Source organism: Strigops habroptila, chromosome 2 (genome assembly GCF_004027225.2).
Source record: "Strigops habroptila isolate Jane chromosome 2, bStrHab1.2.pri, whole genome shotgun sequence".
Classification (NCBI taxonomy): domain Eukaryota; kingdom Metazoa; phylum Chordata; class Aves; order Psittaciformes; family Psittacidae; genus Strigops; species Strigops habroptila.
Window position 1 is genome coordinate 57,318,117 of NC_044278.2, and position 23,648 is coordinate 57,341,764.

At 43.3% G+C, this 23,648-nt stretch overlaps 1 protein-coding gene across 10 annotated transcripts in view; it reads right to left on the bottom strand.

The window, feature by feature from the left end:
• Nucleotides 1-306: 306 nt before the first annotated feature.
• CRACDL (CRACD like) overlaps nt 307-23,648 on the bottom strand; it is a 66,042-nt gene continuing 42,700 nt past the window's right edge. For 2 of the 10 annotated variants that reach the window (XM_030475830.1, XM_030475831.1), the window contains exons 4-12: nt 22,933-23,068; nt 22,408-22,572; nt 21,704-21,772; nt 18,321-18,551; nt 13,446-15,045; nt 9,626-9,685; nt 3,535-3,734; nt 1,671-1,806; nt 313-850 (exon numbers count right to left, since the gene is read on the bottom strand). In XM_030475830.1, coding sequence (XP_030331690.1) covers nt 705-850; nt 1,671-1,806; nt 3,535-3,734; nt 9,626-9,685; nt 13,446-15,045; nt 18,321-18,551; nt 21,704-21,772; nt 22,408-22,572; nt 22,933-23,068 — 2,743 coding nt within the window. In that variant the 3' untranslated portion in view covers nt 313-704. Of the gene's footprint in view, nt 851-1,670; nt 1,807-3,534; nt 3,735-9,625; nt 9,686-13,445; nt 15,046-18,320; nt 18,552-21,703; nt 21,773-22,407; nt 22,573-22,932; nt 23,069-23,648 lie in introns of all 10 variants that reach the window. The other 8 variants (XM_030475839.1, XM_030475833.1, XM_030475837.1 and 5 more) reach the window with 6 other exon arrangements.

The following is a 23,648-nucleotide window of genomic DNA, read 5'->3' on the forward strand; positions in this document are numbered from 1 at the left end:
TGAATGCATTGACGAGCTTCCAATCACAGATCAGTTTCCTTATTGCTTGCCTGCCTGCAAATGTGGTGCAACCAAGGCTGCTGACAGAAGGAGCTGAGGAATTTTTATTCATGGTCATGCATAAATGTGCGTATTTGTGCCTCATGAAATGTAACCTAAGCCCAGAAACAGGACCACTTGGCTCAGCTAGGCAAACATGCTGCTCAAGCAACACATTTGAATGGAGTACTCGCAGCTATTCATGAACACCTCCATGTGCCAAACAGAAAGTGTATCAGGCAAGTCGAGTGAAACACATCAACAGAATCAGGATGTTAGTGCACACTTTATAAATGTAAACAGAGAAAACCGTAACAAATAGAAGTTTCCAATAACAGAAATTCAGAGAAGGTTAGCAAAGATCCTAGTTTGCTGCAAACACCATTAACGGCAGAAAATGCAGGAAATACGTGAGGCAAAAGTTTTATTTTCCAAAGTGTGAGTATGTCCTTAGCATAATTTAAGTAATCCATTGCCATTGCAATCCTGATTGCTACAAAGTTGAGGGTAAACTTTTTGACTGCACCTATTGCACACTTTCTCCACAGCTGTACAATAAAACCCTTCTCATGTATCAAAAGACTCTCCACTGTGATTAGCTGGTCTGTTGAAGTTCAGTTAAGTAGCTGACTTAATTCTGAAAGATGCTATTTGCTTGCATCGTTCTACTTTATAATCTGTGGCATGTCACTCCAAGCTTGTGATTTCTTTTTGGCCAGTTCCATCCATGATGGCTGATCCGGAGCAGCATTACTGGCTTTCTTCAAGGGGCTTATTTCCTCTTTATCCAACGGTGCTGGTGATGGAGCTACTGTGAATAAAACACATGGACATTTGATATTCACTTGCTGTGCAGCTGTACACCCTACCTCTTTAATGGAAAACTTCCCATGCCTCATTCTGCAGTAGAAAATCTTTACATTTCACATGCAAGCTGCTTCTGCAGTATGTTATTGAGGAAAGAACTATTCTATCCTTAAAAAAAAAGGACAATGTTTTTCTCATCACTAGTATCTTTTGATCCCTAAATTTACCAAAACCAAAATGATGATGTGGATTCCTTGCTGTGCCCTGTGTGTTAACATCCAGGCCAAAAAAGAAGAGTCTTTTCATTAGCAAGAGCATTCATTTGCAAATTCCTCCTTTACCCACCCCCCAACTCACAGGAATTTTATTACCTTCAAAACTTCTGCCCTTCTTTCAAATGCCAATTTACCAAAGAGATTCAAAGTTACAGTGGGAGGACTGATGGGCAGGCAGTTTGTGATCACATCCTTCCATCTGGCTGAGGAAGCCACATCAAAATTGAATGCTAATTTTGCATGCATTTTGCATTTTCCATTTTACACTGGGATAGTGCATTTGAGACCCTGTCCTGTGAAACGGCCTCGTGCTCTCAAGTCACATTTCTTTCAACACAAGTTCTGACTATTCTGTAATCAAAGTGGTCAAAAGAATACGCCACCAAATAAAACCCCAGACGTGAGTTCTGGAAACAGTTTTCCCTTGCTGATGTGGGGCTGGGGAAGAGATTAGAATCTAGCTCCTACTCCTTTTCCAGCACACTTAAGGAGGATTTCTTCTGACAAGGTTGTGAGATAACAGCCTGCATTTTAAGAATCGTTTCCTACCAGTGACATAATGTGACAGTGAACTGGTTCTCAGCAGGGGCTCCTTCACTTCGGGCTTTGTCTCTTTCCTCTGTTCTTCAGAAGTGGTTTTAGGTGCCAGGTGTGAAGGTTTGCTCCATTGCTGCTTCACTGACCCCTAGGCACAGAGAGGGATAAAATCCAAGGAATGCAGAGAGAATGAGACCGGTTTGGAAGAACACAAGCAAATGGAGTGAATGTAGTGCCTGTCACAGTCCAAAGACCACACACGCTCATCACACATTGGTCCCAGTCCTCTCACTTGAGCTGATACCTGTTCAAAAACCTCCAGTGGTTTCAGCTTAGTGTCCATGATACTCAGCTTTACAAATTAAAACTATCCCTCTGTATCTCTTATTCATACTGGTATCTATGAGTAGGTTATTATACTCTTCAACACAACACATAATCCAAGCCTTTTTCACACCTCTACTAGCATATATAGGATTTGGAAACAGCCTTGTTCTCTCATGTTTCCCTCCCACTTCCTGAATTTTGTGGGTTAGGGCACTGTATTTTTGGATGCTTGATGCTAAATGGATTTTCCATAAAAAAGGAATCAACCACATCCTCCCATGGATTTCCTTGCCAGTATCAAAAACTACCCTGAAGTGATAGTGCCTGGTGCAATGTGGGAGAAGGATAAAGTGGGAACAGTACAATAGCACCAAGCCTCACATGCTGCAGCCAGAAGCATCTTGAGGAAGTTTCTCTGTTAGCTGATACAGGGAAATAAAATGCATGGCATGAATTTAAGAGAACATTGCCAGCTCAAATCTGGAGTTTCCTATTCTGACATAGAAACTGTATTTTGGGATCATTTATACCCTTGGTGTTTTAAGTGCTATGACAATTTTGAGCATTATTGCAGTTCATAATAGACATTTCATTAGGTATTACTCCTTCTTAATCTAACCACTGCTATTTTTCATCATCTAGAGATCTTCCCTTATTCCAGGATATAAAACAGCTATCCGGGTTTCTAACAATACCATCTAAAGCACAGAAGTGGGCCATTTGCATTGGGAATGCTGTACTGGTATACGACACACACACTCCTGCATCAGTGCGGGGTTCTTCCTGTGCAGGAGGCGATGCAGGCAGCACTCACACATCTGAGCTATCCCAGCACCAGGGAAGCCTTATTACTGTTCAGGATTAATGCCAAGTGCTTCTGCTGGCACAGCTTTGCCATCTGTGAAGATCACTTGCTACGGGTATCACCCTCTTTTGCATGGGATCTTTTAAGAGGCAGTGTCAGCCCGTAATCCATGGCACCACGTGAGCGTCTGAGTTACCCATATACAGAGAACCAGAATTTATATCTTGGCACTGTCTGCAAGTGCAAAAGTTATTTTTATCCTATTTCACTTCTCAAGGCTCTAAAAATTGTTACCTAGGAGCTTCTGGGACTGAGCTGTTCATTCAGTGTTAAATCAGTCAGGAGGTATAGGAGGTTCAATGAAATGCTGTGCTTAGAAGGATAGTTAAAGACAGCATATTCGCTCTGCACTGAGAGAGATCTGAGACTGCACAATTTAGCACCTCACTGTGGGTATTTTAGCATGCAATACACACTTTAGATCTGTAAGCATGTATTGGGCACCCAAGAAATTTTACACACCTTGCATAGTTCCAGGATTTCTTGGAAATATAAAATTACATATCTGAATGACCAGAGAACTCTGAATCTGTAACACATTTCTGAGGGCAGTGTCTTTGTTACTCACGATTATACTCATTAAGTATCTGTAATCACTACAGCATGACTGGTAAGCTAGCAGTAGATGCAAAGAACACTACAGGGAGGTGATATAAAATCATCATGAATTTGTACTGTAAGTACCTCTGTTCGTTCCTTCTCTTTATTCTGTTTCTCTGTATCTGACTTCATATCCACAGCCACCAGTTTTTCTCTGTCGGGTTCCTGCTCCTGCTGCATGCCCCTTTGCTTTTGCCTTGCTATGGAAATCCAGGCTGGCTCTGTGGGAGTGCCGGGATCTCTTCCAGAGTCTCCAGCAGCCACAGGGGAAGGCATGCTTCTCTCTGTCGACAGATCATTTATGTACATGGTTATATGAAAGAAGTTGTAATTAGCTTTAGCTCGCACTTGCTCAATATGCTGATTGGTCCCAGGACGTGTGACCAGCCTGGGTAAGTAAGAATTCTGTTTAGTTTGGTCTTCAGAGAGCAATGCCTGTGCTCACTGTTTTAAGTTACTGTTTTACTGGCGAAAACTGCTTTGCATCTTTGCTTGGCTGGAGTCGCAGTGTCACTGCCCTCACCTGGGGGAGATGCAGAAACATGAATCAAGCTTCACTAATGTACCCATTTTCCAAGGTCTCCCTTTCTGCTCCCGCCTCCCATCTGCTTCGTGACCTCTTAGAGACAAGCAGCAGCCAATTCAAAGCTGGACAGAGTGGAACCACAGTGTTGCAAAGGCACCCCGTGCCCACTGCGGCTGCCCTCAGCTCCTGCTCTCCCCATGCCCACGCAGCAGCAGCTGATGCCTTGGTCTGGTTCCTGCCTTCCTCCCACCCCTTTAGGAGCAGCTTCCCTCACACAGCCCCTTGGTGCCTGCAGGTGCTGTGGGTGACTGAGCACAAGTCTGTGGTGTCTGATCACACACAAATACTGCTAAAACCGTACGGTTAATTCATGGTCTTTTGACATGAGGTTTACTTTGACTTGTCCCTGCTGACGCTGCCCATGCTTTCCACTAGAGCCAGTCACTTTCATTGTGCTCTATGAGAAATCAGATTTCAGTGAGATGAGTTAAAAAAAAATCAATTCCTAGGGTAAAGGGTCAAAAGTGCTCCTCTGCTGTCCTCGCAACTGCTAGTCAGGCACAAGCAGTATCCAGAGCTATGGGGAAATGAAATACCCTCTATTCAAATATTCTGTGAAGGGAAAGCTTGTCTATATCCTGAGTAGATATGGATCAAGAGAAGAGCCTCAGCTGCTCTGTTGACTCCATCTCTCAGGTTCTCCACTTCTTCATTGGCTCACACTGCACACAAAATTCAGTTTTCCAACCAATGTGGAGCCTCTGTGTGATTTAAAAGAGGAACAACAGTACTAACACCCTTAGAGCCACGTTACAGCCATAAGGAAAGATGGTTTAACCATTCCTAGACATTTCTGGCAACTAATGTACCCAGAAATTTACAGAAGGCTATTTCAGAGGCAGAAGTTAAGCTTCCCAACCTAAAATCACACATTGACCTACCCCTAGGAAATGTGTGTTACCTAGTCAGCACCCTGTTCAGGGACCCAGGAGGAGGCAGACCCAGCCAGGAAGCATTGCTGCCCCAGAGCCTCTTGGAGCTCAGCTGCTGTGCAGGTGTAGAGCTGGGCCACCCAGCCACAGCACCCTGTGGGGCTGTCAGGAGGACTACAGTCTAGTTTAGAGGAACACGGCCCTCTTGGAGAAAGCAGGCAAATGTCTCTGAAGGCACATTTAAGAAGCCTCATGAAGGCATGGGAGATGAAAGGGATGATGCTCTCCCAAGAGCTGGAGCCTGCAAACTCAGACACATTATTAAATCCCACAAACCTTCTTTGCTCAGGGATTTTCTCAAGTCAGTGCTGTACCTCACCAGAGACAGACTAGTTATTTGAGCAAGAAAACACTGTGAAGCCTATGTCAACTAAAAACCATGAAAAGAGAAAACACATGGTTTGTTTTAAAGCCAGAGCAAGATATTTTGCCAGCTGATGCCTGCATTGCCCTTCACATTCACCTCGTGATCTCGCAGGGAAACCTCTGGAAGAAACAAGCCAGAAAGTCCAGCTGTGCAAATGCAGCACAGATAAAGAAGGGCCCTTGAACACTGAAGGAGCTTACCTCCCTCTTGCACAGCAAGTTACTCCAATTCTCAGCATCCCACCTATGCCCTACCTTTGCACGCCAACAGCTGTTCCTCCCATAACCTTCTTCTCTTCACTGGCTCCCCCCACTTCACTTTTGTCTTGTTTTACAGGATGATAAGAGAATATGGCTGGGAGGGATCTCAAGATGTCATGTAGTCTAACCTTCAGCTGCGAGGCAAGATCAGTTGCAAGATCAATTTCACATAAACTGTTTCCTGACTAATATGTATCTAACCTGTTCTTAAAACCCTCCTAAGTGGTACAGATCTCAGAGTCTCTCTAGACAACCTATCCTATGGCTTGGCTCTTCTTGTTCTATTTGATTTTTTTCTCTATTGGTTAAGTTAAATCTTCCTTGCTGTAATTTAAATCCTTAACTTCTTCTCCTATACACTATGCACATCAGCAGATTACTCATAGCCTCCTTGCAGCAGCCTTTTATGCATTTGAAGACTTAGACCATTTATTTCCCTATTTATTTTTTTTAACTTTTCTGATTAATCATATTCTCTAAATCACTCTAACTTTGTCCAAGCTCTTGACCAAACTATATTGGTTGGAACTTATATCTGTGTTATCTTGTAGGTGCTTAGAAATAGCTCAAGTATTCCTTTCAGTATTTTGTATCAACTTAAGTGGTCTATAACAGCTTTTCTCCCTCTCTCTCCCCTCCATCTCACTTCTCTTTTCAAGATGTGCCACCTTCTGGAGTGCCCCTCATCTTCCACGGTTCACCAAGATAACCACTAGCAGCCACTCAAGGACTGCTAGCCCATCTTCTCTGAGTATCTAAGGACAAACTTCATTAGGACCTTCATAAGTAAACCCACACAGCTGAATCGATGTGATGTCTGTTAATACATCTGCCATCCCATTCCCTCCTTTGCTTGTAGGCCATGTCCTCGAACCCACCTGCACCCATCTACACCATTTTAGGTCATGAGCAATTTGGGCAGGACCTGTTAGTGCATTGCCCAGTAAAACCAGGTGCCTCACTGAGTACATAGAGTAGCTTTTCACTTTAGTTACCTTCTATCCAAATTAGTGAACTCATTTCCCTAGCATCCTTTAATGAATAACCATTCCACAGTTATACTCAATATTATGAAGATGTTTCCCCACTGCAGCCTGGCTGGCTGGACTCATCCTGTAGTTCCATCCCATCAAATATACCCCTTCCCCACCACATACACGGCTCTTCTAAGCCCACCGAAGACTTGGCTTCTTCTCTGACTGTACAGCTACAGACACACATCACTCCATGCATCCTTTTCCACCACTTTTTTACCTTCCTTCATTGTCTGTAATATCTTGGCACTCAAAAACATGTCTTTACCCTGAAGGCCCTTTTCAACTCACCCACCAGCTTTCCAATGATACTGGGAACCTGGCTTCTGCCTTGATGCTGCTAGTGATGTACAGTCTCTCTGATTCAAAATCACCCTTTGTGCTTTGTCCCATTTTCCCTGTCACACCATAGGAGCTTTCTGTAAACACCAGCTGAACTGCATGTTGCTCCTCCTCTGCTCCCACCAATCAATACCAACAAAACGACTGCCATGCCCAGGCTCTATTTACTGCACTGTGTGTAATGGTCTTATTGCTACCTGCACTCCTGTTTCTCTGTCATCCTCATGGATTTAGGATTCATCTTTCTGTTATTTCAATGTGCCTTGCCTAGCACAACAGGGTTCCCAGTCCCACAGTGATGTGTCTGGAGGCTGCTATTACAGCTATGTCTTTCACAAGGCACAGACTCTAAGGAAGGCATCAAGCACTTTTGCTCTTCAGACAATTCTCCCTGATGATGAGACACCAGACATCCTAGTTAAGCCAATTAGAAGGCAGCCGAATTAGAGCCAAGTATCATCCCATAAGAGATGGTATCAGAATGCCCTTGTGATAGGAGGGAACACAACCTCTTTATCATCATCTCAAAGATTTTATATGTATCTGTCCAGGCCTGACTTAGGACAGCAGAGTAGGGTCACCTATAGCGGATTAAGAGCTGATCTGTTTCTGGGAGGGGCTTCCTTGTTTCTTTAAACAATTTTGTTCTGCCCTTGTTCCTTTGCTGCAGAAAGCCAGACAGGCAAGAGAGAGGAAATGCCTTCTCTTCAGGAAAAAACCCATCAGATGCAACCTGTGCAGGATTTACTACCTCATCTGTCAGCCAGAATCACTGTAAGGGGTAGAAGAGGCATATTCACTATTTATTATCTTTCTTATTGCCCAGAGGTGCTTTACCTCCTCCCACCTCCAACTAGATGAGGTTTCTTGGCAGTACACTTGCACTGTTGTACCAGCCAGAAGGATGAAGGGTGGTGAAATAATCCAGGAGACAGTACGGTGAAGTGAGTCTGCAGTTTAAGGTGATCCAAGACTGTTCTATGAAGCTCTGGGTACCCTGGGGGACACCGAGAGGCTAAAAGCTTTCTCAGGAAGCGACTGTTCTCAAAAGAAGTGCTGCTTGCACATCTTCCTCAGTTCAGCGACTGCCTGATCACCTTGAAGGAGCCCTCCCTGTCTTACCTCATCTGGTCATGAGGTAGTCTGTGTGCTTTTATGATTCACCACGTGGCAAAGCACAAAGTTTAAGGAACCAGGTAGCCAGAGTGGAACCAAAAGCACTCAAAAGCACAATCTAATTCCTGCTTCTGCTGTATGTCATGTGCACAGCAGCTAGCACAACAGTTCCCAGTTGGTAAAAGTGACTTTCAGGGGCACAACCTAGTATGAAACGCAAGCATTGACATCTTCCATCGGAAGCTGTGCGAGTTTGACAGGCCACAGACGCCACAAATGCCTCCTCCAGTGAAGCAGGGCTGAGCCTCTTCCTTCCGCCTGACACTAGGGAGGTTTTTCTGAATAAAACTGAAATCTGAATCATATTCTTCAGTTCTTATTACAACATCTTATTTTAAACAATATGCTATTCAACTTGTTACTTAGTAACTTCATAAGCTGATAAAGGACATTGCTGGAAGCGGTTTGTCTCTTGTTCACCCACAGTTTTAACCTTGTGATTGCATCTTTCCCTAGTTTCCTTGGAGCTGGCTCGGCCTCAGGCTTTCTGAAAGACAAGCGAGCCTCTTCCCCTCAGGATAAGTCACCAACAATGGTGATACCAGGTCAGAACTTGTCAAACCACTCTGTGCATAATGTCACCATGTATTAAAACTGGCATTTAATGTAGGCTGCCAAGGTCTTCTTGTGCCACTTGAAACCACATCCAGAGGCTGCAGAAGCCCTCCCTTCACATCTTTCCCACAGATGCCAAAAACACATGGATGGTCTCAAGACCAGCCACTCTGTCTGCTTTCTTCATCACTTCCTCAGCCTCCAGACTGACCACCGAGGATAAGCCCCGAAGCCAAGTGAACCATAGCCACATCCTCAATTCCCTCCCACGGATCAGAATCACCCGAGCTCTTCTCTGCTGGTCTGACAGTGGCAGGGCTGGTTGCCTCATGGTCCCTAAGGGGGGAATTCTCCTTCTGCAGCCCCATTAAATTCAGGTACCTTTTTCCTCCAGTATCTTACTAAAACAGCTTCCCCCCCCCCCCCCCCCCCGACTAAAGTTCAGATCTTATAGATTCAATTTATGCCTAAATATTATGGAAATGAGTGTGTACACTTCTCATTGGTAGTTGGATATTATCCTTTAATATGTGTCAGTTTGGTTCTGCAACGAATAGGATGAAGATAAAAATTAATCTTTATGTACAAAAGGAGCTCTGTGATTGACTTGTTATTGTGCACTGGTTTATACACACACACTGAAAGTGAAAGAGAAATAAAAGAGAAATACATACCTACTTCTGTCTATTGACAGACAGATATACTCAGTGTATTCAAGTGTATCTGGGTGTGTGTGTGCTGCTTATATGGATAACCACAGCAAAGACATATTTAAACATTGCTCTGAGATTTAGAGATTGATTTTTGGTTTGGTTTTTCTTTTTAGAGATGGCCTCAGATATTGTACACATATTCTTTGAATCTAAAAGCCTTTGTATGCACACAATATAGCAGAGGCTCTTTATAACATTTAAATCTCATACCTGCAAATGAATATCTTATGCCTGCAGGGACTGCAAAGAGTGGTTCCTCTTGCCGTACATCTGCGCAGGTAAAAGGTCAGAGACAGAACATTAGATTTTATTGAAAGTCAAACCTCTAACAGCAAGCAAAGCTAACTTGTGGATTCCCTGTGTATTTTAAAAGCAAACATACTCAGAACTAATCCAAACAACTCTACACCAGGAGATAACACCCCTTGTATACAACAGTGTCATTGGTTTGTGACACTGCTCAAGCATGCATATTTAATTCCACACTGTTGTATCTTCGCTCATTTGTAAAGCCCCAGTTATTTTAAGAAGAGCTTTACAAATGCATATGGCATGTAGTATATCCTGGCCTACATATTTCCCTGTGTTTATTAAAGCACTACAAGCATTGGTGTCAGTGTACACACCCAATTCCTTAATTTCAGACAAAGCTATTCTAAAAGATTTGACATTTCTTTCTTCTCTAAGATGATCTGTGAGGTATTTGACTTTTGGTTGGATCTATACCACTGCTGTCAGGAGAGTCTTTTTTACACAGGAAACTGCTATGTTAGCATCAAAGTCTATTTCACTGCTGGAAAACAGCCATATTGCAAAACAGCCTGACACAACTGAAAAAGCAACTTCTGCTGGAAAAAGACAGCTTTCTTTTCAGCTGTAGCCAGGACAGCATTAAAGCAATGTCTTTTTTACGTAGAGAGAAACATTTTTCTTGTCATTTCAGAGCTTGTGTTTGCTAGACGATACACACCAATTTCATTCACTTTATGTTCATTGTCCCTCCCCAAGCTCCTTTCCCCTGTTAGAGCACGTCTCCCTGCTACAGCTCCTCAGTCACTGATTTTTATACATCCTAAGATTCACATTCACACAGGTACTGCTTATGGTTTTACTCCTGCAATAACCTATTAGCATATGTTAATTGCTTCTGCCCTTTAGAGGATTTATAGCAAAGTGTATCAACCCCAAACAACACAGCTTAACCTTTTAATTCTTGCAAAGACTTGTGCCTTTAGCTGCAGGAGCTTAAAAATGACTCCTCCTGGGGTGACTAATTTCACACAGCCATTAAAGAGCCACCTTGCAGCCTGACAGAGGCCAAGCAATCCCCTGCTAGTTCCCTGGAATACTCTGGAGAGCAGGAGTGCTACTTGCACCCGGGGTGGCAAGCCAGCATCCCACCAGCCCTCCTGTTGTCTTTGGTACTAGGAGTGTTGAAAAGCTGAAAATTGAACTGAATGAACCAAATTGCTCCTGCTCACTCCACAACATAGCAAACTGACTTTCTTGAGATGAATCTACATGAGAAGGGAACTGCATCCCCTTACATCACCATTTTACAGCTTGTCTTTCTGTTCAGTGCAGGGATTTCCTAACACAGTGGGAGGAAACTTCCTGACAGCACAAAGTGACTCCTGATGGTGACCACAGCTTTTTGAAAGGGCTGGTGAACTCAAGGACTAGGAGAGGGCTGGGTGCAGCATTAAGAGTGGTTGGATGGAAAAAGGAAAGAAGAGGGTGTCCCAGCAGATCAGGAGGCCAGAGACAGCTGGTAAGCCACGTGATCCATGAAGGGCTGTTCCAATTGTGCTTGTCAGGTTTCTCCTGCTTGTTGTTGCAAAGACGCACTCCCAACTCACCGCGCTGAGGCAAGGCGTCAGACAGACACTTCAAAAAGGCTCAGCGAAGACCTTGTAACAGCCTTCCAGTACCTAAAGGGGGCCTACAAGAAATCTGGAGAGGGACTTTTTACAAGGACATGTAGTGACAGCACAAGGGGGAATGGCTTTAAACTGACACAGGTTAGAAGGAAGAAGTTCTTCACTGTGAGGGTGGTGAGGCACTGGAACAGGTTGCTTTCTGAGTCCTGGCATGCCCACCTATTAGAACCCATTACCAAGTGACTCAAAGCTGTAAAACTGTAGCAGCTTTGCTTAAGGTGATTCAATAAGAGAAGTGGGGCAGTAGATGAAGAAGAAGACTAATTACCATCACAGACCAATCTGAACCACCATGTTAAACAACTCCAGGCCACACAGATTTGGTGTAATACTGGCAGGTGTAGAGGAACATGCCCAAAACGCCTCCTCGACCTGCAGCCCTGCCAGGAGGACCGGGGCATGGCTTTCGTCCGCAGACCCTATTTTACACAGGACAGTGCTGAGCCTGGGAGCAGGAGTCTCCTTCAGCCCAAGTCTGAGGACCCAGAGGAGAAGACTGGAGAAGAAACATGCTTCCCAGATCTATTTCGGACCCTTCTCCCTCCTCCAGCACTACCTCCCACCCTGCTGCTGCTGCAGGCACCCTGGGACTCAGCAATAGGGATGTGGAAAACGGCTGTGTGCAGGAGCCCTGATACTCCCACCACTTTCCCCTATCCTCTGCCAGACCAACCCTACCATGCCAGGTCTCCACTACAAATAATCAACTACTCCCTGGGGCAGGGCAGAGGGGAAAATGCCTTTAAAGGGTGTGCTGGGATTATATGAAGGGAGAGCACCTTGCTCACGGAGTGCAGGGAGGCTCTGGATTGATGGCCATGGGAGCTTCATCTGGCTGCGGAGGCCAGGAGCTGATGAATCCCCTCCTCTACAGCTACTGGGAGAGCAGGAAGCTGTACATGTGGCCAGAGCCCTGCAAATACATCTGTGGTGCTGCAGCAGATGACAAGTGGAATCAGCTGTCACTCAGAGCGTCAGCAGGTTTCCTCTGGGGCCAGGAACAGGCTTTTGTCACCCTCCAGGACAAGTGCCATGAGGTCTTCTGGTTTGGTGTTTCCCCACTCCAAAGCTCAGACTAACCCAAACCAGAGAAGAGCAACCAGGGGCAGGAGCTCTCTGATGGCACAAAGAAACCTTTTCATGTGCTTGGCCAGCATCTGCTCCTCACATTCTTAACATCAAACCCATGACCAGACAGAGTCAGGGCAGGGAAGAAGTTTCTCCCACATATCAGAAGACCTAAAGGCTCTCTTTCCCCCTCTTGGCTGTTCTCTGAAGTGCAGTGCCAGAAGTGCTTGAGCATGCCTCACCTAACTTGTTTGCTGTCATTGCAAAGACCTCAGATAGTGGTGCCACTTCCAGTCTTTTCTGTTCTCTGCCTGTAGCCCATAATATATTAGTCTCCAGAGGACTGATTATTTTTTTTAACTCTAACCCAATTATATAATACAGACAACAGGGTGAAACTTAACAACCTGCAGGAGACACAATCTTGCAGTCTCCCCTGCCTTCAAACTCCAGGAAGCTGCAGGGTAGTTAATTTTTGTTTTTAAACAAGGAATGAGTAATGACAAAGATGGATAAATGAAAAAGCAAAGCTCACAGGAGACAATAAATAAACGGTGAGTTGAGCATGCCAGGCAGCTACTGGTACTTCTGCCTCAATGCTACAGTGAAAAACAAGGTCTAGAGGTCTGAGTCACTCATCCCACGCAGGGCACTGCACTTAATATGTGCTCCTGGCTTTTGAATTGCCATACAGCTGCTCTAAATGGGATGCTTAGTGTCTTGGTAATTCTGTTCTACAATACTTGCTAATGCACTTTATTTGTTGAGTGTCACTTAGAACATCCTTTAAACAATGCCCTGAGATGCACAAATCACAGGCAAAAATATCTTATTCTTCCCTGTTGTACTTCTGATAATCTTTTCAGCAATGGAGAATCAGGGAGCAACATCGCTGAAGGCAGAGCCACCAGCCCATGCTCACCAGTGTTGTGACTGATACAACACAGCTGCCTCATGCTCTCTCAGAGGTAAGATCATTCCTTTTGAGTGAAGGTAACTTTATAAAGTAACAGGAGTCTTACCAAGCACTTTACAAGGATTTGACTTTTTCTCCAAGTCTCTATGTTCATTTCTGGATTCAGGAGAGTGAATAGCTTTGTCCTGCTTCTCCTTGTTTGCAGTAGTATTTGGAACGTTTACGTTTTGCAAGGCCGGCTTTTTAGGCAACGGAGGTTTATTACTAAGCTGTTCAGAGGACTTTGCTTTGGGTTTGATCTTTTCATTTAAAGAATCGCCAATATTTGTATCAGCTGGTTTTCTGATCTGTGCCTTATCACCTTTCAGAAAGGAAGTCAATCCCTCATTTTCTAAATTAAACTCTGCACTGTGTCTTTTAATCCCCTTTGATTCTGGTGACGAGTTGTCTCTATATTTCAAGGACAGTGATGTGCATCTAAGTTTCACTTGAAAAGGATTTTTATCTTCAGAGCTTGGCTGATTCTGAGATACTGCCGTCGAATCGCTTGGCACCGGCACCGTATCGACAGCTGGAGAAATGCAGCCAGCCAAGATTTCTGTAGGTTGGCCTGAGTTCTCAGAGTCAGACTCTGGCAGCAAAGGCTGCTTTTTGTTGCTTCTTTTTTCACCCTCCAGATCTGATCCCTTCTGCAAGTCTTCATTCTTCCTCTCATTTCTCAAGACCTTCAATTTGGACAGGAAGAATCCAGTATTTAATGGGCTTTCCAACTCTGATCTTTCTGGGAAGTGCAGGGTTCTGGTCCCTGGTCTCTCCCGTGCAGAGGAAACAGAAAACTTTCTCAAGGCATTGAGTTCATTGGCTGCTTTTTCAGCTTTCTTGCCCAAAAGTTCCTCCTTGTGGACCAGTGACTGACTGTTCTCCTTACCAGCTACCTCTCGTGCAGTCTTTGTTTTCTCTAGAGAGCAGGAAGCAGATGATCCCATCCGCGTTGAGGAAGCAGGATGTGAAACATGGAGTGAGTCTGTGGGCTGGAAAGAACCTGTAGAAAACTGCTTGCTAGACTCTGACAATAGAGCAACCTCTATCTTTGCCTCTTTATTACAGGGCATTTCCCCAGCTACCTGATCATCCTTCTGGGTATTTTCTTCTGACCCTTCTAAGCAAAGAATACTGTTCTTACTGATTGAAACATCTTCTTCAGACGGTATTTTATTTACTGAAAACACAGTAGGAAGCTCCTTATTTTCTTGATTTAAAATATTGATTGACACATCGTTCACATCCCCAGACAACAAAACCAGTGTTTCTGAGGAATCTCCTTGCTTTTGTATATCTCTGTCTGGACTGGAGTAGGAAGAAGTTGCATAGTCTTTGCGTTCTAACAGCAGTGAGGACTCAGACTTCACACACGTTGTTTCCAGTGTTGGTTGGCAGCCCTCCGGCTTATGCTCTGGTAGCAGGGCTTCCTGTACAACAGCAGACCCAGAAGCAGGCTGAGTCATCACTGGTCTCAAAGCAGGGGGAAGGTCCTCAGGCATTCTGGGCTTTGGCCAGGAAGCCACATCCTGCGCTGCAGCTGTGCCACATGGCAGTTCTTGATTGCTTGGTTTGAATACAGCATCTGACAAGTCTGTCTGTTCATCATCCTCTTCTTCTTCTTCTGGGGTACAGCTCAAATCAGTCAGGGATTCAGACTGGGTCCTCTGCAAGAAAAAAGATCCAGAAAGCCCCATAATCATTTACAGATGCGCTTTTTTCTTATTCATCATTATATTTATAACAGAGATCTTAGAGAGGAAGGCAATACTTGCCTTCAATGGTAACTTGCTGTTTTCTTAATCTATGTATACTGGATGCTTTTTTATCTAAGCAAATCCTGGAATAATGTATTTAACCAATATAAAAGCAATGAGTGACACTTCCTTCTGCACAACTAGTGCTTTCATGCCTTTGTAGATGGAAAGTTCATCAAAACAATGGCTATTGGACTGTCCTTGGCACTTGATTCCCCAGAGCATACTGGCTATGTTGTGTTGCTCTTAGGCAAAAAGCAGCACTTGAAAGAGAAAAATCTGTCCCTTTGTATTTTGCTACTCCATAATAGTGTTAAAAATAAAACAACCCATTCTTCCTAAAACATGACTCTGAAGAGGGAAGGGTACATGGAAGGAAGAGCAAAAGCCTAACAAGTCCATCCGGTTATGACACGCTATGCCAGCTGAGTATCTACCCCCATATGGCAGTGTTCTGTCTAATCCCACTGCCAAACAGCATAACAGCCTTCTCTCCTTTGTGTAAAAGTCTTTTTTTCCTTCAGGAGTTAGACTATTTGTTGAAAGTTTGTAAATGCATATGTAGTTATCTGGGAGGTCTTGTGATTAAACTTCCGGTAAGGACTGGCTAAATATAGAGGATTATGAAGCTGCTCAATATGCCTTTTCATATGGTGCCTGTATTTGCTGACTGATTCACTGTAGTTTGTTGGGTAAATATATATTTTGGATATAGGCCCTAATTCTAAGAACACAAAACTTGCACTCTGAAGATACTTCTAGGGTTCTTCCAATTTATTGTTTTGCAAGTGCAATTGCAAAGACAGAGTTATAAGCTGTGAACATCCAAGCTGTGAACATCTATGCTGTCCAATGTGGCATTGTGTAAGAAACCCTCCCCCAGCTCAAAACGGGAAATCTGTGCAGCACAGAGCAGAACCCCTCAGAGACACTAGCTCAGGCCTCACAAGTACAGCCACGTCAACACAGTTGTCTCCTTACACCAGGCAGAGCACTGTGCTGACAGAGCTGTCACATTTCCGGCTCAAGAGCTGGCTCGTGAATTTCTGCATATTTACACTATGTGATGCAGATCTAGCCTATTATTTCACTTTTATTATTTCACTATTTCTCTTCCTTAAGCTTTTTTGTATTCTAACTGCTGGTCCTAACATTATTCATCTATTAAAACAGGAGCAAAGCCATTTACATTGGTCAGAAGATGACTGAGAAAGTTATGTTTTCTCACTTGTAGAGTGAGAATCTACCTCCATGGTAAATATTAACACAATGTCTTTAGGTCTGCTATTGCTTCTCAACTGGCTAACATCCTCTCTGTCATGGGAGGAAGTTCAGAATTCATGATTGTCCTTCGTCTAATCTTTCACTACATACAAGGCCAAAACAAACACAACCTCCATATCTCTATATGAGAGAATTTTTTTCGTTTCAGATGAAATTTCTCATAATGACTCCATTGTGTAGCTATAGCTTGGCTTTTCGTTACATTTTCCTGAAGAATACCCAAAGAACAGAATTATGAAAATAGTTGATTTTATGTTCAAATCTGTATACATAGAATCACAGAAGGGTTTGGGCTGGAAGGGACCTTAAAGATCATCTAGTTCCAACCCCCCTGCTATGGGCAGGGACACCTTCCACTAGACCAGGTTGCTCCAAGCCCCATCCAGCCTGGCCTTGAACACTGCCAGGGATGGGGCAGCCACAGCTTCTCTGGGCACCCTGTGCCGGTGTCTCACCACCACCCCCACAGTAAGGAATTTTTTCCTTATATCTAATCCAAATCTCCCCTCTTTCAGTTTACAGCCATTCCACCTTGTCCTGTCACTACATGCCCGTGTAAAAAGTCCCTCTCCAGCTTTCTTTTTGGCCCCTTTAGGTAACGGAAGGCTGCTAGAAGGTCTTTCAGGTGCCTGCTCTTCTCCAGGCTGAACAAGCCCAACTCTCTCAGCCTGGGGAGGTGCTCCAGCCCTCTAATTAGCAACATGAGCATAAAAGCAAAAGGTATCAGTTAGCCAGAAGCAAAGGTACACAGGCAGAGTTGGACAGAAAATATTAAAACAAGTATTATCAAAAGATATGAGCACTCTCCATGGAACATCACGAGAGCTCAGGCACCTGGCAGTTTATAAGCACGCTGGACAAAGCAATTGTACAATGTTACAATGGAAGAGGATGTTTGATCAATGAATTATTGCTTTACATGGTTCTCTAAATAACTGCCCTCATCATTGTGTTGCTCACGGCGGTGCTCTACTGAGCCTAAAGATCACTCACAGATTTTAGAAAATACAGAATATCAGACAAGTAATATTTAGAGACAGAGAAAATATTCCTGGTGATAAGCAAGAGAATTTAATGGCTTATTTAAAACACTGAAAGAAACCATAAACAATAAAGTGCAAATACTGTAGCAACAGCTGCAAACTTTAGTTCTAAAAAGAGAAGAGAAAGAAGAAAAATAAGCTATGCCTGTCATAAGATATGACAAAGAATCAGATGGATGGCGTCTTAAAAGGATAGTTTAAAAACCAATGGTTTTTTAATAGTATACACCTCTTTTTTTTTCTTTTTTTTTTTTTGTTTCTGTGGAGACTTACTTTAAGCCTCTGTAGTGCACATAAAGGGTTTACAAGCTCTGGGGCAGCGAGAGGTCTGAATTCAGAACAGTCCTAATGTACAGAATTTGGCTCCAATTAATAGATCACAACTTACTCTTTCTGCACTTTTTGCAAATATAAGCCCAATGGTATTTGGGAAGTTAAAACAAGTCCTCCATGAATAGTCTCTCAAAGACTCATGATTTTACGGGATCTTTCAAACTAGGAGAAGAACTCAAGTTGATTCTAACAGTTTCCACAAAAAATTTTAAAGTAAGAAATGGAGCAGTCAGCCCCAACTCCTGCATCACAAACAAGATACTGAATTGTGCTGCACAGTAAATTTAAGAATAAATTGTTACATAAACTGCTGCATTAAGAGTCAACAACTAAACTTGTAATATTCAATCTGTTCCTAGGGTCTGCTCCAGATATGTAGCCTCACCAAGTAACAGCTATTAAAACCCAATGAAATATCCATGCTGCCATCTGACTTTCCTTCTCATATCTGAGTTTGAAATACAAAGTCCTGTAAGAACTTCCTGGTTCTGTGTCAAAGGTGATACTGTTTATTTTCACAAGTACCTGAGAAACTTTTCTCATTTTACTGGATCTCTGGTTCCGAGGTTTTATTAAGAGCTTATGTCTAGCAGCAGAATTATCCAAGCAAGAGGAAAGCTCAGGTGGAGTGTCAAAATTGGCTGTAGGCAAGGTGGTACTGTCAGATATCCGCGCAGCTCCAGTTTTGGCACTTCTGTGCCTAGGGAACGGCTGACCATCTGTAGAATGAGATCTAGAAGAAGGACTCAATGTAACCTGAAAAAAAAAAGTATAATCCCAAAACAGAGAATCAAACAAAGAAACAAAGAAATGAAAATTAGAATTCTAAAAATAAGTAGCCATGTTTACTGGCATTTTAAGGTTGCCTCTTTTTGACATCTCTTTTAAATACATCGCACTTCCTAATGTTGCACGTGGAGTACTAGTGTTAGCAATTCTGCATTTTTAGCTGCTTGAATATCATGGTATACTGTCTGGTGGGAAGGACCAAGTCATATTTAACCAGAAGATATAAGGCATACAAATATATGGCCAGCATATTTTAGAAGACAGATTTATGAAAAGTTACAGTTACAGAACCTAAAGGGCCAGTTTCCTTTCTGGGTCTGTCCTTCAGCATCTGTGTCTAGGCTTCTACCCACAGTTACGCTGGGCTAGAGCATCTCTAGCTTCCTATATGTCATCAGCTCCCTTCCAACTCTACCACACCCTCCTAAAGACAAAAGAATCAAACACCAGTGGCATTGACACTTAAGTCAGCTTGTGTTTTTTCCTCATGCATTTATATCTGCAAAATAACTAGGGAGTTTACCTGAAATGTAACATTTCATTTGTAGATTATTCTGGGGAAGGAAATCATGGACAATTCCTACTAGAGGCCAATAATCCATCCAGAAATAACTCCTGAATGCCGCAAGGGATGCAGTACTTTCAGCAAGCTGGAATCCAGCTTGCCTGTGTGCTTCACCAAAAGCTATCATAGTCCCAGGGCTGATGCAAAAAAGAGACTGAAAAATCTATGAAAAATTACTCTAAAAAGGGTTCTTCCCTTCTCTCAGATTAATTTTCTGCAAATAGACAAAATGGTATTTCCAAACTGTCTGTCATGGCATTAACATGACCTCTGACAACTCGTGACAGCACTCCCTGTAGGCTTGAAATTTTGGTTCATTTCATTAGAGGAGTCTTCCTCTTTTGTCATGCTTTCTTCTGCAGGCTTTCTTCTTCTTTATTGTTTTCTTGTTCTTTCTCCTTTCTCTGGAAGTGGTATTTTACTGAGGGGGTTGGATGGGAGAAGGGGAGAAAAGGATAGTGTTCGTTTTATTTGGAGAGGGGAAAAAGCATCAGTGTTTTCTGCAAGAATTCCGCATTACGCACTGCAGCCAAAAAAATTCTGTGCCGTGTGGTGTGGGCCTGTTATAGCTTCCTCAATGGCCAGGGGAAAACTCCCATTGATTTAAGCAGAGGTTGGATCCACAGCTTCTTTCTATTCATGAAAAAAAAAGGTAGCTCAGCCATGCTGAATAATGGATGCTCTCATTAATTTTCACTCTACGCTATCTGCAGTCTAGTACTCAAACATGACTAATGTACAACAAACGATACATGGCTGCATTATACATTAGAACCTAACAGTGAATACATTGACATTTCAGCTCCATGATAAAGATGCAGAACATGTTCTCTTTCAAGGCATGTCACTATTTGCCTGCCTTTCTTCTGGCTTCTGCTTTTCCTCGAGAACTTCGCATGTCTTCTCATTGGCAGTGCTCAGTGTTGGCCATTACACTGGAAAATCAAGATTCTGGTTTGTCACTTAAATTTCAGCAGCCTGAGTGAATGCCAGCTCTGAGCTAGCTGCAGAAGTTGCCTGTCCCATGAAGCTTGGCTCTGGCAAAGCTTGCTGGAGGAGGGGACAGCTGCCAGGCTCCTTTCTCCAAATCTCATGTTCACATGGCTCAGTTGTCCTTCTGCTGGTAATGCTGGGTGGCACAAGGTGGGAGTTGACGAGGGAGCCCCATCCCCAAAGCCTGATGGGACAGTCACGATCCCTTTCTCCTTTCTTCCACCCAGGAAAGCTTCCAAGACACAGCAAGGTGTCACTGCTGCCCAAAACCTCAGGGGTGCATTGTGCAAAACTCCTCAGCCCTGCAATCTGTTCTCCTCTGACTCTCTCCAAAATGCCAGGTAGTAGACTCTGTGTGGTTTGGGAGAAAAGCCTTCAGATGGAGCTACTTTCTGGCTGCGCTCCGCAACTGGACTGGGATGAAGAGAGCTCTGAGCTAGCTAAATGATGGGCCATGTGGAAAAAGCTGAGCAACCACACAGTCACCACCTCATCTCAGGAGGCAGCGAGTGAGTCAGAGAGTGATGTTAATGAACAACAGGGAGACATAAATCCTCCTTTAGCAAACACGCATCTGGACTGGATGAATTTACAGAGAGCCTATACCAGTTTTCAAGAAATACCTTCTTCATGTGTTCTGTTGTTTTTCTTTAAAAATATTAAAATTTCACTGCATATAAGCAGGTTTTCAAACAGCTTCATGTGGAATCTAACAACTGTAGCCAGAAATCTTTGCTGAGCCCTGCTGCAGCTGGCCTTGAAATACATTTTGCATAATTACCAAGGAATAGTCAGCTTAGGACTAGCTTCTCTATTTCCTTTCTGCAATTCCCCTCCACCCCTCCTCCTATTTCTAGAAAACGCTTTTTCCTTTACCTCCCGTGTTGTTTCCACCATGACTCCAGCTGCTGACAACTAAAAGGGGCTCTTCAGAGCCTTTCACAACCTCCCTTTAATCAGCCAGAATGCTGGCTGCTGATTGAAGAAAGCCATCTATTTGCCTGTACTCAAGTCCTGAAAACCACTTCAGCAAAATTCACAGCCAGAATCCAACTGAAGGCTGAACCACAGACTCCGAAGCGGCAATGCCAGCCACTATCACCAGTGTGAGGTAACCTTGTGCTTAAAGCAAGGGTCTGGGGAGATCTAAGAGGATTGCAGACCCTCAACAAGCTTCCTCCCTTATCCTATGCATGTAACCCAAGCAGCCTTTACTGCAACTTCCCGGCTTTACAAAAAAGGGATATCGTTTCAGTGTCTAAATCTGGTTGATCGTGCTTGGAGATTAAATCATGTCTGCAAAGTTTGCTAAAGGATATGAGGGCTTAATTATTATCAATGGGAGATTACCCGGCGTCAGAATTATGTTGATAAATAATCATAACTTTTATGTTAGACCGACAAGCATTAAAAAAGTACAGCAAATAGAGAGGTATGCAATTATATACACACAAGGGGTTTTTTTCAGCAGATGGGCAACACAATAATATTTGTCTTAACATTTCTTTACACAATTACTATGCATAATTGCTTGGCCCTTAATACATTTGGCAGAAGTTACCTGTTCTTCTTCTTCACTGCCTGTTCCAGCTAAACTCAAAGAGCTAAGGTGCTTGTGAAAGTCAGAGAACTGTGGGATGGAATGAGGAAGAGATTCAGTAAAAGATGACAAACAAGGTGGATATACTCACAGAAACCATCTACACAAAGTGCACACAGATACTGACTATGTAAGTTGTTTTTCTCTATAGTCTTAAGGATTAGCAAGGACACTGCAAACATAAAGTGTAAGACACGCAGATAAAGAATGAGATAATGTACAACAAAACTATTATTTAAGAAGAAAAATCAGTTTCAAAGTCTTTGTTTCTTTTTCCAAAGACAGCCTAGGAAAAAACATTAAAGAAGAGAGCTCTCTTATCAGCACATTCAAGGAGGAATATAGATTTTTCAGCCTTTTTTCATGCCTGGCAGCTCTCTGTAGTCCCTAAAAAAAAAACCCCACCATGCCCATGCACTACACGAACACATCCTCTCCTTCCCAGTTCTGCATTTTTCTGGCATGATATTTATATTTTAACAGGAACAGAGATTCTAAGTAGCTGTTTACACAGAGAGATAGCATTTTCCCATTTTGAGTAAGGTATTTCTGAATTGTTCCGAGATAGTGATGTACATAGCAAACCAAATAATTTATTCTGCCTTCCGCACATAGGCAAGACAAGTCATTAAACACTGATTTTTGTCAACACTGGAGCTACTCACTCGTGTTCTAATGCCTGAATTTAGGTTTTCATGAAGCAAAGACATTTCTGGAGGGCTTCTGGGTAATCCATCATCTTCAGAACTGGTCCCAGCATCCTCTGTTCGCTTGGCATGAAGTCTGAATGGAGGTGGAGGTCCCAATTTCATGGTAGGCTGAAGTTTCAGCTTCAGCATGGCATAAAATACATTAGCATGTGATAGTGATGGAGGTTTCCCCAGTACATTTTTTAGCCCAGGTCAATGAGTTACCTTTATTTCAACTTTGCAATTGAATGATCCAGAGCACAGAACATCTCACTTTAGATGTTCTCTTAGGAACCCAAACAATCCACCCAGTTTTCAACTACCATTTAAGTAGAACCAAGATATGATACTGCTGTCTGATTAACAAAGGCGACATTTAATGTAAACTGCAGACAGTTATTACTTACTAATCAAATGTTGAACCACAAATATCCCCAAAAATCAAGCCTGGAAAGGCAATTCCACCTCTTGAATTTGAAAAAATTATGTTGCATACATTACCTGTAAAGCTCTAATCCGATCAGAAATGTTTTCTTGAGAGAACACTCTTACTGGCCTTGCAGGCTCTTGACCAGTCTCAGGGATGAAAATGCTATCATGTGACAAAGCTCTGCTCCCCATAACGCCTTTATGTGTCCTAGAATAATATAACAAGTGAGTGAAAACATACAGACTTTTTTGCCAGTCCTCTTACTCTTAACTGAGGTGGTCTGCTGAACATGGAGTGGGAGATAGGTGTGCAGAGCACACCTCACACAGGAGATTCCAGGCTCCTTCGTGAATACAATACAGGTTAATCTAGTGTCCTGGGTTCAGCTATAGCAGTCATTTTTCTCCTGCTTAGTAGCTGGTGCAGTGCTGTGTTTTTTAACTTTCAGCCTGGGAACAACGCTGATAACACCGATGTTTTTAGTTGTTGCTAAGTAATGTTTATTCCAACCAAGGACTTTCTCAGTCTCATGCTTTGCCAGGGAGGAGGGGAAGCCGGGAGGAAGCAGAGACAGGACACCTGACCCAAACTAGCCAAAGGGGTATTCCATACCACAGCACGTCATGCCCAGTATATAAACCGGGGGGAGTTACCCGGAAGGCCCAGATCACTGCTCGGGTCGGGCTGGGTATCGGTCGGCGGGTGGTGAGCAATTGTATCCTCTCCCCTTGTTATTTCACTAATCGTTATTATCATTGGTGGTAGCAGTAGTGGTTTTGTGTTATAC